The sequence below is a fragment of the Podarcis bocagei genome (genome assembly GCF_964188305.1).
Source record: "Podarcis bocagei genome assembly, chromosome: 3".
NCBI lineage: Eukaryota > Metazoa > Chordata > Lepidosauria > Squamata > Lacertidae > Podarcis > Podarcis bocagei.
This window is the reverse complement of record NC_138127.1, coordinates 36,373,754-36,387,877: the sequence shown is the minus strand read 5'-3', so window position 1 is coordinate 36,387,877 and position 14,124 is coordinate 36,373,754. Positions and strand designations below refer to the sequence as shown.

The 14,124-nt window shown below is 43.9% G+C and overlaps 1 protein-coding gene and 1 long non-coding RNA gene across 2 annotated transcripts in view; one reads left to right on the top strand and one right to left on the bottom strand.

Moving 5' to 3' along the window:
- Positions 1-9,490, top strand: part of SCML4 (Scm polycomb group protein like 4) — a 72,048-nt gene extending 62,558 nt beyond the window's left edge. Inside the window, exons 7-8 of the mRNA XM_081186645.1 lie at positions 1,746-1,891; positions 7,575-9,490. Coding sequence (XP_081042771.1) covers positions 1,746-1,891; positions 7,575-7,700 — 272 coding nt within the window. The 3' untranslated portion in view covers positions 7,701-9,490. The remainder of the gene's footprint in view (positions 1-1,745; positions 1,892-7,574) is intronic.
- Positions 9,383-9,746, bottom strand: LOC308583040. The gene is made up of 2 exons (XR_014006016.1): positions 9,636-9,746; positions 9,383-9,480 (listed from the first exon to the last, which is right to left on the bottom strand). It is a non-coding gene; the product is annotated as an uncharacterized lncRNA (long non-coding RNA).
- Positions 9,747-14,124: the final 4,378 nt, after the last annotated feature.

Below are 14,124 nucleotides of genomic sequence, written 5' to 3'. Positions count from 1 at the left end.
AGCAAATACAAATTTACAAGTGGGCTGTTCAATCAGTGGTAGAGCATCTGCTTTGCCTATAGAAGTTCTCAGGTTCAATCCTGGACATTTCCAGGGAGAGCTGGGAGAACAACCCCCCTACACACACATGCACACACACACACACATGAAACCCAAGAAAGAGCCACTGCCAGTCAATGAAAGCAATCTTCTGCTAGATGGACCAGTGGTCAGGCTTGCTATAAGGCAGCTTCCTGTGTTCTTAAAAGTAGGGCAAATGTGCATGCAGATGTGGGAAGGTAGGGGAAAGTGACCACACATTGTGTGTGGAGAACAGGGAAAGTGCCTCCTTTCCCCTGATGACATGAACCTAGACATTGCCAGGTGCTCCAGCTTCCAGGCCTACCTAATCAGTCCATCCCATGTCCTTTCATGTTTAGGCCTTGGTGGTGGTTCTGTACTCTCCTGTAAAGTATATCTTCTGTGAAGCAGCCCTCAGTCTAAGGCTTTCAGAGGAGACATTTGCCAAAGCCCTGCTTTGTCCCTGCCTACCTTTTCTTTTGTTCCATTAGCAGCTTCACGTTTTTAATTCCAGATGGGAAGATGGTGCTTACTTGAGCCACTATCTCTGCTGCCTGTGGTTATGATAGCAGCGGTTGTTTCCTTCAGACTGTGGCAGCTGGCATATTTTCTCTCTCCCAGCAGGAAAGTGAGTCCTTTGCATTTTTATAACCCAGGGTTAACCATCATGCCTTCTGCTGAGCAATCAAATCCAAAATGTCCAAACTTCTCTCTGCTTTCTCACTTCTTAGGCCAGCCTTTCCCAACCTGATGCCCTTCTGTGTGTGTGTGGCTGATGTTGTTTTTTACTATAACTCTCGTCAGGCTGACTGACCTGATGGAAGTTGTAGTCCAAAATATCTAGATAGTACAGTGGTACCTCGGGTTACAAACACCTCGGGTTACAGATACTTCTGGTTACAGACACCGCTAACCCGGAAGTAGTACCTTGGGTTAAGAACCTTACCTCAGGATAAGAACAGAAATCGTGCACTGGCGGTGTGGCGGAAACAGGAGGCCCCATTAGCTAAAGTGGTACCTCAGGTTAAGAACGGTTTCAGGTTAAGAACGGACCTCCGGAATGAATTAAGTTCTTAACCAGAGTTACCACTGTATCAGGCTGGGAAGGCTGCCTTAGGCTTGCTTCCATACAAGAGTCAGATACTAGGCGGCTGTCTTATGCACGTTGGGAATAAGTCCCATTGGACTTAATAGGAGGACTTAATTGCAAGTTAACCTAAATAGGAATGGTCAATAGCATGGAAAAACCAGTAGTTTGACCTAATTTAAAGGTTACTGCTCTTTGCTTGGAGGCCAAAGAGATGTACTTTGTAATGATGGCTCTTTCCCCACACCCTACCAGGAGAAGCCCATTCAAAGATGTCATGTATGGATTTCCCTGACTCTTCCTGGGTCTGCTTCTTGCAGCATAAGAAATCCTCTCTGTGGATGCACTTTGACAGTCACATACTCCCTTCCTGGCATTCACTGCTCCCTTCATGTGAACGGTTCAAGGATTAGCAGACATGAACGGCACAAAGTACATTTATGAAACTTACTAGCCATGCAAATGCAGCCCAGGTCATTTATATTACAAATACGCTGGTTTTGCAAGTAATGACTGCCATGCTACTGCTGAAGAAACAAGTTAATCAGTGTTTATTTGTAACCGGGTTCTTTCGTTTGCTTCTTTTCACCTCAAATAGCCTCAAGTCCTTCACCAGAAAGGCAAGATGCAGCTCGGCCCATAAGCAAGAATCCTTTGACCTGGACCGTTGATGATGTGGTTTGGTTTGTAAAGGATGCCGACCCTCACGCTTTGGGACCCCACGTGGAGCTCTTCAGAAAACACGTATGTAGGAACTTGTCTGTGATGGAATTACATTATCCAGGACTAATGTTCAAGTGAATAAACACGATTTGCACAAAGCCAATGAAGCCCACCAGAACATTGTGTGCTATTTACCTGGGACTGTGAAAACGGGATTGTGAAGTGCCTGACACGCTACTTTATGTGGCCAATGGCCTGCATTTGGCTTCCTGAGACACATCTTGCACAGGCTAGTAATAAACTAAAGAAGCAGTTTGCACATCACAATTAATGGTTTGCTCCTCTTTTGCTTCCCGCCTTCTCCAGCATGACTGAGAGCAGTGCTGGATTTACATATAAGCTAAACAAGTTATAGCTTAGGGCCCCACTCTCTTGGGGGCCAACCAAAAAATTAAAGAAAAAAATCTGGATGTACCGGTACATTTCCAAAATTAAGATAAAAAACAAATAAAATAAAACCTACATACAATGTAGGCTTCTTCTTAATTGTATTTCAGTTCAACGATTACTTTGATAAAAGACAAACTTCGTTATGTGCAAATGGGTTTAGATACCTATTAGGTCCATAAATTACCATATAGCACAGGCTTCTTCAACCTCGGCCCTCCAGATGTTTTGAGACTACAGTCCCCATCATCCCTGACTACTGGTCCTGCTAGCTAGAGATCATGGGAGTTGTAGGCCAAAACATCTGGAGGACCGAGGTTGAGGAAGCCTGATATAGCATATATTCAACACAAAAAACAGTGACAATTTGTTGTTGACAAAGGACAACTGGACATATAAAAGGCCCCATTACCTTCAGCAGCTTAGGGCCTCATTAAACCTAAATCCGGCCCTGACTGAGAGCAACAAACCACAATCCCTAGCTTAATGATCTATCCAAACCAATGATCGTGGTTAGTTTCCCTCCCCCTAAAAATCCTATAATTGGTCAGCCAAGAACAAATCTTGGCTTGAGGTTTGTTTGGAATGAAAAGCATCCCAACCAGGAATCATGGTTTAGCCCTAAGCCAGAGATCATGGTTTGTTGCACTCACTAATGCTAGGGAAATTGTTACGTGATACATGAGACGTGTTGCCTGGTACTTAAATGGCTTGGAGCACAGATCCATGGCACACATCCTTAAAATTTCCATATGCTAATTTATGAACAGAGATGCCTCTGGGTGGGCAGGGTCTCACTTGCACTGTGCATTGCAGTGTGTCCAGCTGCCTTGTAAGCAATGCTTAAAAAATGTTTTTTAAGGACACAAAATGTCAAGAAACCCGGGACTGAGGCCACCTAGGTCACTTCCTGACAGTGACCTTCCCAGGAAGATAGGTGTACAGACACTTCTTACTATTTATGTACTGATTAAAATATTTGTATACCACTGTGCCATTAAAAACATAGCAAAGGGGTTTACAACAATAAAACCACGCTGTTATGTACTGAGTTGAATAGGATCAAAACTGCAGCAGTCTGATTGGTCCTAGAACAATAGGATCCAAAATGCAGCATTCTGATTGGTCCTAGAACAATAGGATTCAGAATGCAGCAGTCTGATTGGTCCTAGAACAATGCAGCACTATGATTGGTTGGCAGGAACCACCCAATCCTGCTCCAGATACACTTTGCGACTCTGAGTATATTTCACATGCCATAAAAACCACAAAATGTTAAATACAGGCATCAACAAACCATTGTGAAAGGATGTATTCTTAATTACCTGCCCTAGTCCTAGTGGAATAGAAAAGCTTTCAGCAGACATGGAGATGGCTGCTGGCTTAGTAGCCTTTGAAAGGGGGTTGGATGCATCCTTGATGATCGATTTAACAATGGCGATTAAGCCATGGTAGCTAAAGAGAACCTCAGGGTTCCATGGCCACTGAATTCCAGTTGCAACAAGAGTATCTATGCTCCTTTTGTGGACTTCCTTAGGAATATCTCATTGGCTACTTTGGGAAATACAGTGTTGGACATTTGGATCTGTGATCTGACCCAGGAAGCTTCTTATGTTCTCAGCTCAGTAGCTGACAACTTAGCATTCTGTGCAATGCTGCAGTCCTTGATAATGGTGATGTGGTTTAAACATAATATGGGCTCTAAATTTTCCATATCAAAGCACCCACTAACCTGCTGCTTATATTCAGTCAGCTTCCCAGAGATATATACAAGCGGTCTGATGCTTGATTAAGGCCATCACCCAATCCTGCTCAATTATGCCTTTGAATAACCCATTTCCCTGAAATTGTTTAACCTTCATTTCTAAACTGGATTAGCACGAAGACCCCAGAGGTGAGAGACAAGTGATTACTCCTTTAACCTTAGCCATGTCTTCCTGTGAGTTAAATGATTCTAAGGAGCAGGTGCATAATTTAGTCGGAAGCTTTGAATGCTGCTGACATTCCCAACCAGCACCTGAAATCCTTGCTTTTGCAGCTGATGACAAGAGCAGGATTGCAGAATGAGGTGGTGATGACCTTTGTTAGTTTAACTTCCCGGTGCTTTTCATACTAAGACAGAAACAGCTTGCCTTGAGAGAGACCAACAACATGTTTACTGTCTGCAAGGAATCCTAGTTCATGTCAGTAGAAAAACTTATGAGTAAATTGTGGCTCATTCCTCCAGGATGGCCAGATGTAAAAGAAGGTGACTGGCACTTGCCCAAATTGTAGTTGTGATTTCTTGGCTAGCCAGCTCCCCTCTTGGCATTTCTGAGGAGGGTGCAGAAGAATTTCAGGAGAGATTGGACCTAGAAAGGAGCGTGAATGAATGTGAAGGGAAGCAATGTAGGATTCAGATTCAGAATAAGGAGAACTAGCCAGCAGGAATGCCAGTCCAAGATGAGTGAGTAAAGTAATGCAACGGGCTGCTCTGATCTGTAACTGGAAAAATGAGTATTGAAGGGAGAGTAAAGCTTTTGAGTTAGGCCAATTAAACTTGCTCTTTTAGAATTATATCCTGACTCTTCCAATGATGGATATTATCACTGAGAGCGCATATTGTTTCATAGACCTGATACGTCTTGGTATTGATTATTTCAGCTTTCTTCCAATTAGCTTACCTCCCTTTACAGTATTTCTTGAATAGTGATTTTACTCCCAGGCAAAGTCCATCTTTTTTGCTTCTTTGAAAACAGTAGCAACAAAAAGAAAGGATTTTTCATTACCAAGTGCAGTGTTGTATGCCAAGGCATCACGCTGTAGCCAAGCCTCCAGATTTAGCATCCGTTTGCATTGGTCAGTGGGCTTATCATAGTGTTCAGCACTAAGCCTGAAATATTAAGCTTGACAGTCAGTGTTCACAGGATTAGATCTTAATAAAGCAGCATGAAATACTTCCAGATGCTGTATACTTTTGAAGCCTTCCAGCAGACTGCGAGAAGCTAGTCTAGGTCATAAGCCTTAGCAGCTATAAACCACAACAGAAATTATTACTACAGATCAGATCTATAATTGAACTAGGCCTATGACAGAGGAGTCACAGCAGGTCATTAAATGTCATGCTGTTTCTGTTTCACAAGGTGCTTCCTAACCCCAAAATTCTGGATTGGGAGCATGCTACACAGCCAGATTTAGGACTACAACTTCCTCTAGCTTTTGTAGGTTTAGATATATACCTAAATGCAAAACACATGTGTTCTCCCTTCAAGAGTAGGGTTACCAGACCTCCAGGACTGACCTGAAGTCTCCAGGTTTGCCTGCCCCCTCAAGGGGGCAAGTGGAGGGCTTGACTCTCCAGATGGATGAGCGTCTTTAACAACAACAACAACAACAACAACAACAACAACAACAACAACAACAACAACAACAACAACAACAATTTTTTAAGAAGGCTATGGCTGTAGCTTGCAAACTTCAGCCCAGCAGGAGCAAAGGCACTATTGGTGGGGTGGGGTGGGGTGGGGTGAGGTCTGTCTTCTTCTGCTCCCCTCTTCCAATTAACCTCCATTTCCAGGGCCCAACCAGGGAATGGTCTTTGGCCTCAGATTCAGGCTGTGAAATTGCAGGGTCCAGGATGCTCCTGACATGGCAACCCTATTCATGAGAGAATTGTACATAAATGTATTTTGGGTCACACATTCCTTTAAAATATGTGGTTCTCTGTAAAATACAAGAACCCTCCCCTCCGCCCTCCCTGAGTCCCAGGATCTCTAGAAGTACATTTAAGCTGGGAAATGGGAGTGGGTCTTTTCCGTGTCTGTGCCCAAGCTCTGGAGCTCCTTCTTACGAGTGGCTTGGTTTTCCCCTTCTTTGTTGGCCTTCCATCGGGTGATTAGAAAACTATTAGTTGCCGCCTCATCACAAAATTGTGTCACCATTCTACTTCACAAGTATGCCTGGGAGCAAAAAGCAGCCAGGAATTCCATGCAGGTGACTGAGCAGGATCCCAAAGAAGGGATGGATCTCTTGGTCCTGTCACACACAGACCCAAACCCCGCTCTGCCAGTCCACTTGGTCAAAAGAGCCTTTCTTTCATTGTGTTTAACTAGGCTGCTATTATCCTGGATTTTTATGCTGGCTATGGAGGAGGGGGCTTCCTTTCATCTGCCGTCAGCATGGAAATGCAAGCTACTAACCCTGTATTTAGTAAAACAAAACAAAACAAAGGCTAGTAACTTATGTGGGCTTCATTAGAAAGCTTTCCTAGAACCTGTCTGTTAGGTTAAAATTGTTAATGGTTCCTGGCCTTTTTAAATAGGTTGTTCTTATCGCTTTACAGCTATTCTAGTGTTTTACTGCTGCTATTAATGTTTTACCTTTGTTTTATAATTGTTTTATAATTCATTGTTGCTAGCCTCCTTGAGCTCAGCTGAGGAAAGCTGCATAGAAGCATTCTGAATAAATGTGAGCAGCAATCAGGAAATTATTATAATATAATATGGTGCACCTCTCATACTTTCTATAGTTGAGTGTTAATTCCTGAGTTCAAAATAACCTATCAAAAAATACATGGATTTCTTACTTAATGCGGGCACATGGATGTTTTGAATCCTGATATGTGCACCCGTGTACTATGTGTTGTTGTCTTTATTTATATAGCTTCATCAGTATAATTGACACTATGCAGCATACAGAATAACAGAACTACAAAAAGCTGCATTAACATCATTCCTAAGAATTACATAAGCATTTAATGGCTCATTGGTGAAGAGCCAGCTGGTGATTTCTTTTAGAACAAATGCATATGGTGACTTATTTCCAGGTTCTCTCTCTCTCTGTGTGTGTATGTGTGCTGAGTGGGATGGTGGGAGTTGTAGTCCAAGTCATCTGAAGGGTACCAGGTTGAGGAAGATGGCTGTAGTCAACCTGCATCAAGAGTGATGTGCATGCAGTCATTGAAGTGGCCCTAAGTGATATTAATGAATAAGAGTTCTGATGTACCACTTGTGTCACTTTCTCATCTCATTGTTGTGAAAATTAACTTTAGACTTATAGTATTTAAAGAACAGATAAAGTTAGGAGAATACAAATTCCCCGTACTTCAGTTGGATAGATGCCAGGTGAAACAGTAAGGATTTTGAAGGCTGCAGTTCATCTGATTTCTCCAGGTTTTCAAAGAAATCTTAAATTACCTAATTTTCAAGCAACTCAACACCATCCAAGCTGCTGCTGTCCATTCCTTTTGAGCTCATTGGGATAGTAGCTTCCCCACCATTCAACACAGGTCAAAATCACATCACGTTTTTGATTCCTTCCTCATTTCTTTTTAAACTAGGAGATTGACGGCAATGCTTTGTTGCTACTGAAAAGCGACATGATCATGAAATATTTGGGCCTGAAGCTGGGACCGGCACTGAAACTCTGTTACCACATCGATAAACTGAAGCAAGCCAAGTTCTGACATTTCCTAAAAACACCAAACAATCCCAATGTAACTTGAGAAAGTAGGAGAAAGGTAACGTGTTGCCTTACAGAAAGCTATCCGTTTTGCCAGCTGTCTCTCCCTCTTTTTGTACTGAGAACTTTCTACAAGTGTACATCTTCACATTTTTTAAATCCAATGCAGAGGGTGGTGGGGAGCGAAATCTGTTTTGCTGGTTTGTGTTAATAATTTTCCAAAAAAGAATATAATGATAATTATTTTGTATTATTCATATGGTTATTATTGTTAATATTATTGTTGTTGTCCTGTTTTTGTATCACATATGGAAAATCAGACATTAAAAGACCATTCAAGCTGGATGCAGAAGAAAGGTCACTGCCAAACAACTCAAGTCAACTGGTTGGTTGCAAGCTCCATGTTGCTTGACTCAGTGCCTCAATGTGGCATCACTGGAACCAGGGGCTCACAGGTTTTGGCTTGGCTTAGTAGCTAGCCATTCTTTGCAGTTGTCTCCAATCTTTCCATTCCCACAAAGCCCTCTGGGACATGCAGAAGACTTGGGAGAGGGAGCAGGAAGTCACAAGTTGTGCAAAGCTTTGGGATACACATCAATGTAGGCCTCTTCTAAAGCTCAGTGCAACAGAAGAGTCCTTCCCCATGTTCTCTGCAATATGTGGAGAACTCTGGGGAGTGGGGAGCTTGGCAACTACATTTGGGGAGATCTGAGTGTAGCCCATTGTTAATAGCATCCTTCCTTTAGCTATATGTCATCTGGGTGGCCCTTGTTGCTATTTGGCTAAGCTTATACCTCACCTGGAGGGACGCAGGTGGCGCTGTGGGTTAAACCATAGAGCCCAGGACTTGCCGATCAGAAGGTCGGCGGTTCGAATCCCCGCGATGGGGTGCGCTCCTGTTGCTTGGTCCCTGCTCCTGCCCACCTAGCATTTCGAAAGCACGTCAAAGTGCAAGTAGATAAATAGGTACTGCTCCAGCGGGAAGGTAAAGGGCGTTTCCGTGTGCTGCTCTGGTTCGCCAGAAGCGTCTTAGTCATACTGGCCACATGACCCGGAAGCTGTACACCGGCTCCCTCGGCCAATAAAGCAAGATGAGCGCTGCAACCCCAGAGTCGGCCATGACTGGACCTAATGGTCAGGAGTCCCTTTACCTTTATACCTCCCCTACATATTTGGGCCACAGAAACAGTTGTATGGTGAGATCGGAGGCAAGAAGCCATTGCTATCTTCAGGGGAAACAGGTCCCATGCCTTACATGCACTATCTGGAAAACTTGAATTCTTTCAACAGAAATAAGAAATTGGGATTTTTGCAAGCTCAAGTACCTTTTCTCCCCACTAGAGGGACTGGTGCTAATGAACTCCAGTCTTGAGCTGTGATGGTGGCATCGTTGCTTTCTCCAATAGCAACTTCCCTTTGAGCTATATCTTGCTTTCAGTCAATTACAGAATTGCAGCTCTGACTCTAATCAAACATTTCAGGTTTGATGCCACAACAAATAAGGAGCCCCACTGCCAGGATTTGAGAGTAAAGAACAGAGACGTAAACAAGAATCATGACCACACTTATTACTTTCTTTATTCCCCCTTTCTTCTTAATTCAGTCCAGTTTGGAAGATCTTTTGTAATGCATTTGGGGGTGGGGGACGTGGGAAGCAGAATGCTCTAGGAAGGATTTTTTTTAAAAAAAACCCACAACAACATTAAATGCTGCATTGTAGATTCACAATGACATTAAATCTAGGTGATGCATAAGGTTTTGCTAGGTTTTTCTTGCAACTGAAGCTGCACTGGCCAGTGGCGTAGCGTGGGGGGTGCAGGGGGGGCTGGCCACACCGGGCGCAACATCTGGGGGTTAGGGTTAGGGGGCGCAAATCCACGGGTTAGGGGGCGCAAATTACTTGCCTTGCCCCGGGTGCTGACAACCCACACTACGCCACTGGCACTGGCAGAAAATCTGGAAAAAATTTTCAAACGGCATCTTATCCAATTAAAATGAAATGCACAACCTCTGCCAATCCATATAAGATATCCTACATCTAACAAAGCCATGGTTGGAGGAAGAGAGGTGGCAGATCTTTAAAAGATTTATTGGGGGTAGATGTATATTATCTTTGTTTTCTTTTCTTGTTTCAAATTTTGTATCTAAGTAACTTTCACAAGAAAGTGGTTTTTTTGTCATAATCTGGAGAATGTAGTCCTGAATCTTTACATTGTACCGTTCCACTCTTTCTGTGTAGATTAATGTGATACCAGATGTCTTGGAGATTATACAAAGTATTGGTGTACAGTAGTAGAATGAGCTTCGCATTCAAATTCATGCACGGTCTTACCCTGACTATAACTATGAAAAGCTTTACACCTTTATGCTGCAATCTATAGGTCCCCTTGGATCTACCTAACTTCCTCCTTGGTGCTAAACAGATTCTCTACAGGAGAAGGAAACAAGAGTGTTTGGAGTGTGCTACAGGCAGAACATTTGGGGGGAGGGAGGCAGCATCCACAGACTGCAGCATGTGGATCTATCCTCTGTCAGCATGAGTGCTGGATGCATTCCACACACCCTATAAGTGGAAGGGAGAAATTGACATGCAGAAACTATTGATCATGTTCTGATCACCTCCTCATTGGGTTAGGGCCATATGCCATTATACCCAGAGCTGAAGTTATTATTGTGAACCCATGTTTGCCAGGTTAAGGTCTCCTATGTCTGGTCAATAGAACCAGAATACATGTGTGTATGAAGTTATCACAATACAAATGACTGGAAAATTACTAAGGTCAAATTGCAGCGCACGGTGTCAAAGGAGGCACATTGGGGCAATTCATTTCAACTGAAAACGCGCTAAGTTTCTCCACACGAGCAGGATGTTTGTACAGTTATCTGAAATTGTTGCTTTTAAAGAGCTGAATCGTTTGTTGTAAAACAAAGATGTTCTGTATCTTGTCTTCTTAAAGCCTGGGTGTATATAGAGTTTAATACAGCTGTAATATTGTACTTTGAAAACCCTATGACAATCTTGTCTTCAACATGTTCTTCAATGTAGACTATCTTGCTTGTGGGGGTTTTCTGTTTCTCCTGAAGAACAGCAGGCCGCCTGTGATCTCAAATGCCAGTGCACTTCTTGCCTTCAATGAAGCCCCATGGGTGAAGGACCCAGGTGGTCTGCCCTGCCCTCTGCTGCTCTCTGTCGCCACATTTGCAGACACCTTACCCCACCCCAGCACCTGCACATTCAGCCAGTGTGTGGAGAAGCTCCAAGAGTGCACAACTTCACCGCTGCTGGGTGATGGTGGTGCTCCATGCATTCTTTCAAAGTGTTTGTGAGGGGCACAACTCAACCCTGCTTCAGTAATAACCCTAAGTCAATATTCTTACTGCCCACCAACCCTTGGATTTCGAAACGTTTCCCTATTTTAATTAACTGTAGCTGAAAGGCAGGAGTATCAGGGAGGAATCTTTTACATGGGTCAACTGCATGCCAACCTGAGACTGTGTCTAGGAAATTCAGAATCCAGGAATTCGCACCCACACCAACAAAACTCAGGTTTGAATACTAGAGCATCTGCTTTGTTAACAGCAGGAGGGTGCAGCATAAAAAAACCATAAATTCCCTTGTGCATCCCACCTAATACTCAACCACATCCACAACCTTAAGGAGAGAATCAATTCTCAGAAGAGCATGAGAGAAAGCTATACAGTACTACAAAAGTGAAGCAGGAAAGGGGTAGGAGCATGTCAATTTGGCATGAAACCCCAGAAGACAGGAAAAAGGTTTACCTACACTTCACCCCAAGGAGCTCTCACAGCTGTAGATTAGCAGTGATGTAATGTGTGTGTAGAAGTCAGAACCAGAAGCTTGAGCCAGGAATTCCATGCCTAAAGTTCCCATGTGATTTCCAGCTCATGGGGCTCACAAGCTCTGTTGTACAGCTGCTCTAAGCATGACCACAATGAGGAGAAAAGTAGGCAATCAAATCCTTTACTTCAGAGCTTCTTGGTCACATGTCCTGCAGCTGTAAGAAAGATGGAATATAATACATGTATGTAGGAAAAGGTCTGGCAGAGTGTGTTTTGTAAGAATTTGTCCTGATAGCAGTATCTGGAAGGGAGGAGTAAGGTGAGGTCCTTCTAGAAAAGGGGTGGGCATTTTCTCCTGTAAGAGTAACAGTTACTTTCTGAGAATTTGAGATTACAATCATGCCTCAGAAGGGCGTTTTTCTTTTGCTCCATGGGCTGCTGTGGGCTAAGGCTCTTGGTGGGGGCAGAATAATGTGTTTTGAATGTATGAAATGGGTCTGGTCATAGTATGCAGCTACATCTCTCTCTCCCTCTCTGTCTCAATCTCTCTCTTCCTCTCTCTCTTTAATTAATTACAACCACAAAAGAGATAAGAGTGATACCAGGATTTCAGCAATAAGCTGGGAGAAGGTTGACCCCTTTCCATCCCAGCCATGACACAAATAGAAAGTGAACCCCCCCCCCCCCGTGAAGCTGCAAGTTAAGTGGATGTCTAGGGACATCAGATGCTACCTTATACTGAGACAAGATGCATACCCACCATGCATTGAAGGCACATGGCTTGCCCCCCAAAATCCACAGGACTGTCATTTCTTAAGGGTGCTGGGAATTGTGCCTCTGTGGAAGGCCAGTCACCACTCCCAGGATTCTTTAGGGCAGTGGTTTTCAACCAGTGTGCTGTGGCACCCCAGGGTGCCTTGAATGGTGGTCAGGGGTGGCCCAGGCAACGCTGATCTCTGTTCTTTTCCTTCCCTCTTTCTTCTGATGTCCTCTCTGCCTCCAAAAGGCTTGTGCGGCTGTTGCAGCAGCCCTGCCTACAAGCTCCCCAGGCAAATGGTGTCCCTGGGGCTGGCCAGGGGGTGCTGATTGCCAGGAGCTGAGGTGGCCTCGGAGCAAGCAAGCAAGTGGGTGAGGGAGCCCAGTCAGCCAGTCCACCAGCCCTTGCTGTTGGGAATGGACAGACATGTCCTATGCCCCTGTGGGACAGTATGAGGGGGCACCTCTCTTCGGGGCAAGGGGGACAGCTCAGAGACCAGGGGCAGCAGCAGTGGATGCTTGGAGGACTCCCAAGGAGAGGGCAGAGGAAGGGAGGCTGAGGGGAAAAGGGTGAGAGGCTACCAGCTCTGCAGGCAAGGGGTGACATAACTGGGCTCCTGAGCCCCACAGGGGTGCCACAGAAAGAATGTAGTTGGTCAAGGGAGCCATGCACTCAAAAACCTCTGCTTTAGGGGAAGTCATGTGATTTAAATGCACCCTCAGTCTCTCAGAACATTGGTCTATCTGTCATCATACTGTCCACAAGGACCAGCAGCTACCCCCCAGGATTTCAGAGAGGACATTCCCAGTCATACCTGGAGATTCTGGGAATTGAAGCTGGGGCCTTGGCCTGCAAAGCACACACCCTACCACAATCTTTCTGCTCAATCTCACAGTCTGAGCCGACTTTCAGGAGGGGTTGCAACTGCAGAGGGGAGGGATAAACCGCCTCTCCCTATATGCTGCAATCCCAGGAACAATTCTCCTCTGACTGCAATTAATTTAAGAAAAACAAGATGTAACTACATGTTAAATGTAATATATAGCTTGACCCTGAGACTTCCATTCATCTGCTCTCTTGGGTGTTAACTAAGGAAACAATCATGAGGGCACGACCTTTTATTATGGATGAATAAATCCTGGATACCCAGCACTGCTGATTTGGTATGATCAGCAGTGCAGAATAAAACAATGCTCCACTCAAATGCACTGAAAGAGTAGGGGAAACAAATCCTTCTAATTTGTATGCACAAAAGGGTAGTTGAAATGAGCTAAGAGGTGACTAGTCCATATTTAATTAACTTTGGTATATGGTCTTTCATACTCCTATAAACTATTTCCTTACTTTTTCTATCTGCTTTTCTTCACCCTAACTAACCTGCATGCAGGGTAACGGAAAATAACAAGATTTCTGAGTTACAACGAACGAGCAAAGTTTATAACTGTGTACACAATTTTTTTTACACACCTTAATTGCTTTTGTAAAGACATTTAATGGTGCTATTTTTTAATCTCCGGAGAAGGTCTGTGGAACTATAATAGCTAAGATGATATTTGTCCTGCAGAGGGGGTGGTAAGAAAACGGCAGGCCCTTTAATGGATTTTCCTGCAATCAGAATCCACCTTGTTGTATGTTCCGAACTGATAGACATTTAGGAACCAAAAATTCTAGTAGCAATGTAACAATTATCACAATTTATCCTTTCGCAAGCGTTTGCTAAATTGCTGTTGTGTAAAAACTGTGTCAGACTGTTTCTTCTGAACGGATGCTGAAGAGTCGGGAAAGGCCTGCCATTCATTTCTAAATTAGGTGCTATTTCAGACATGGTTTGTACAAATTACATTGCTTGTTAGGGCATCCCTTCACTTTC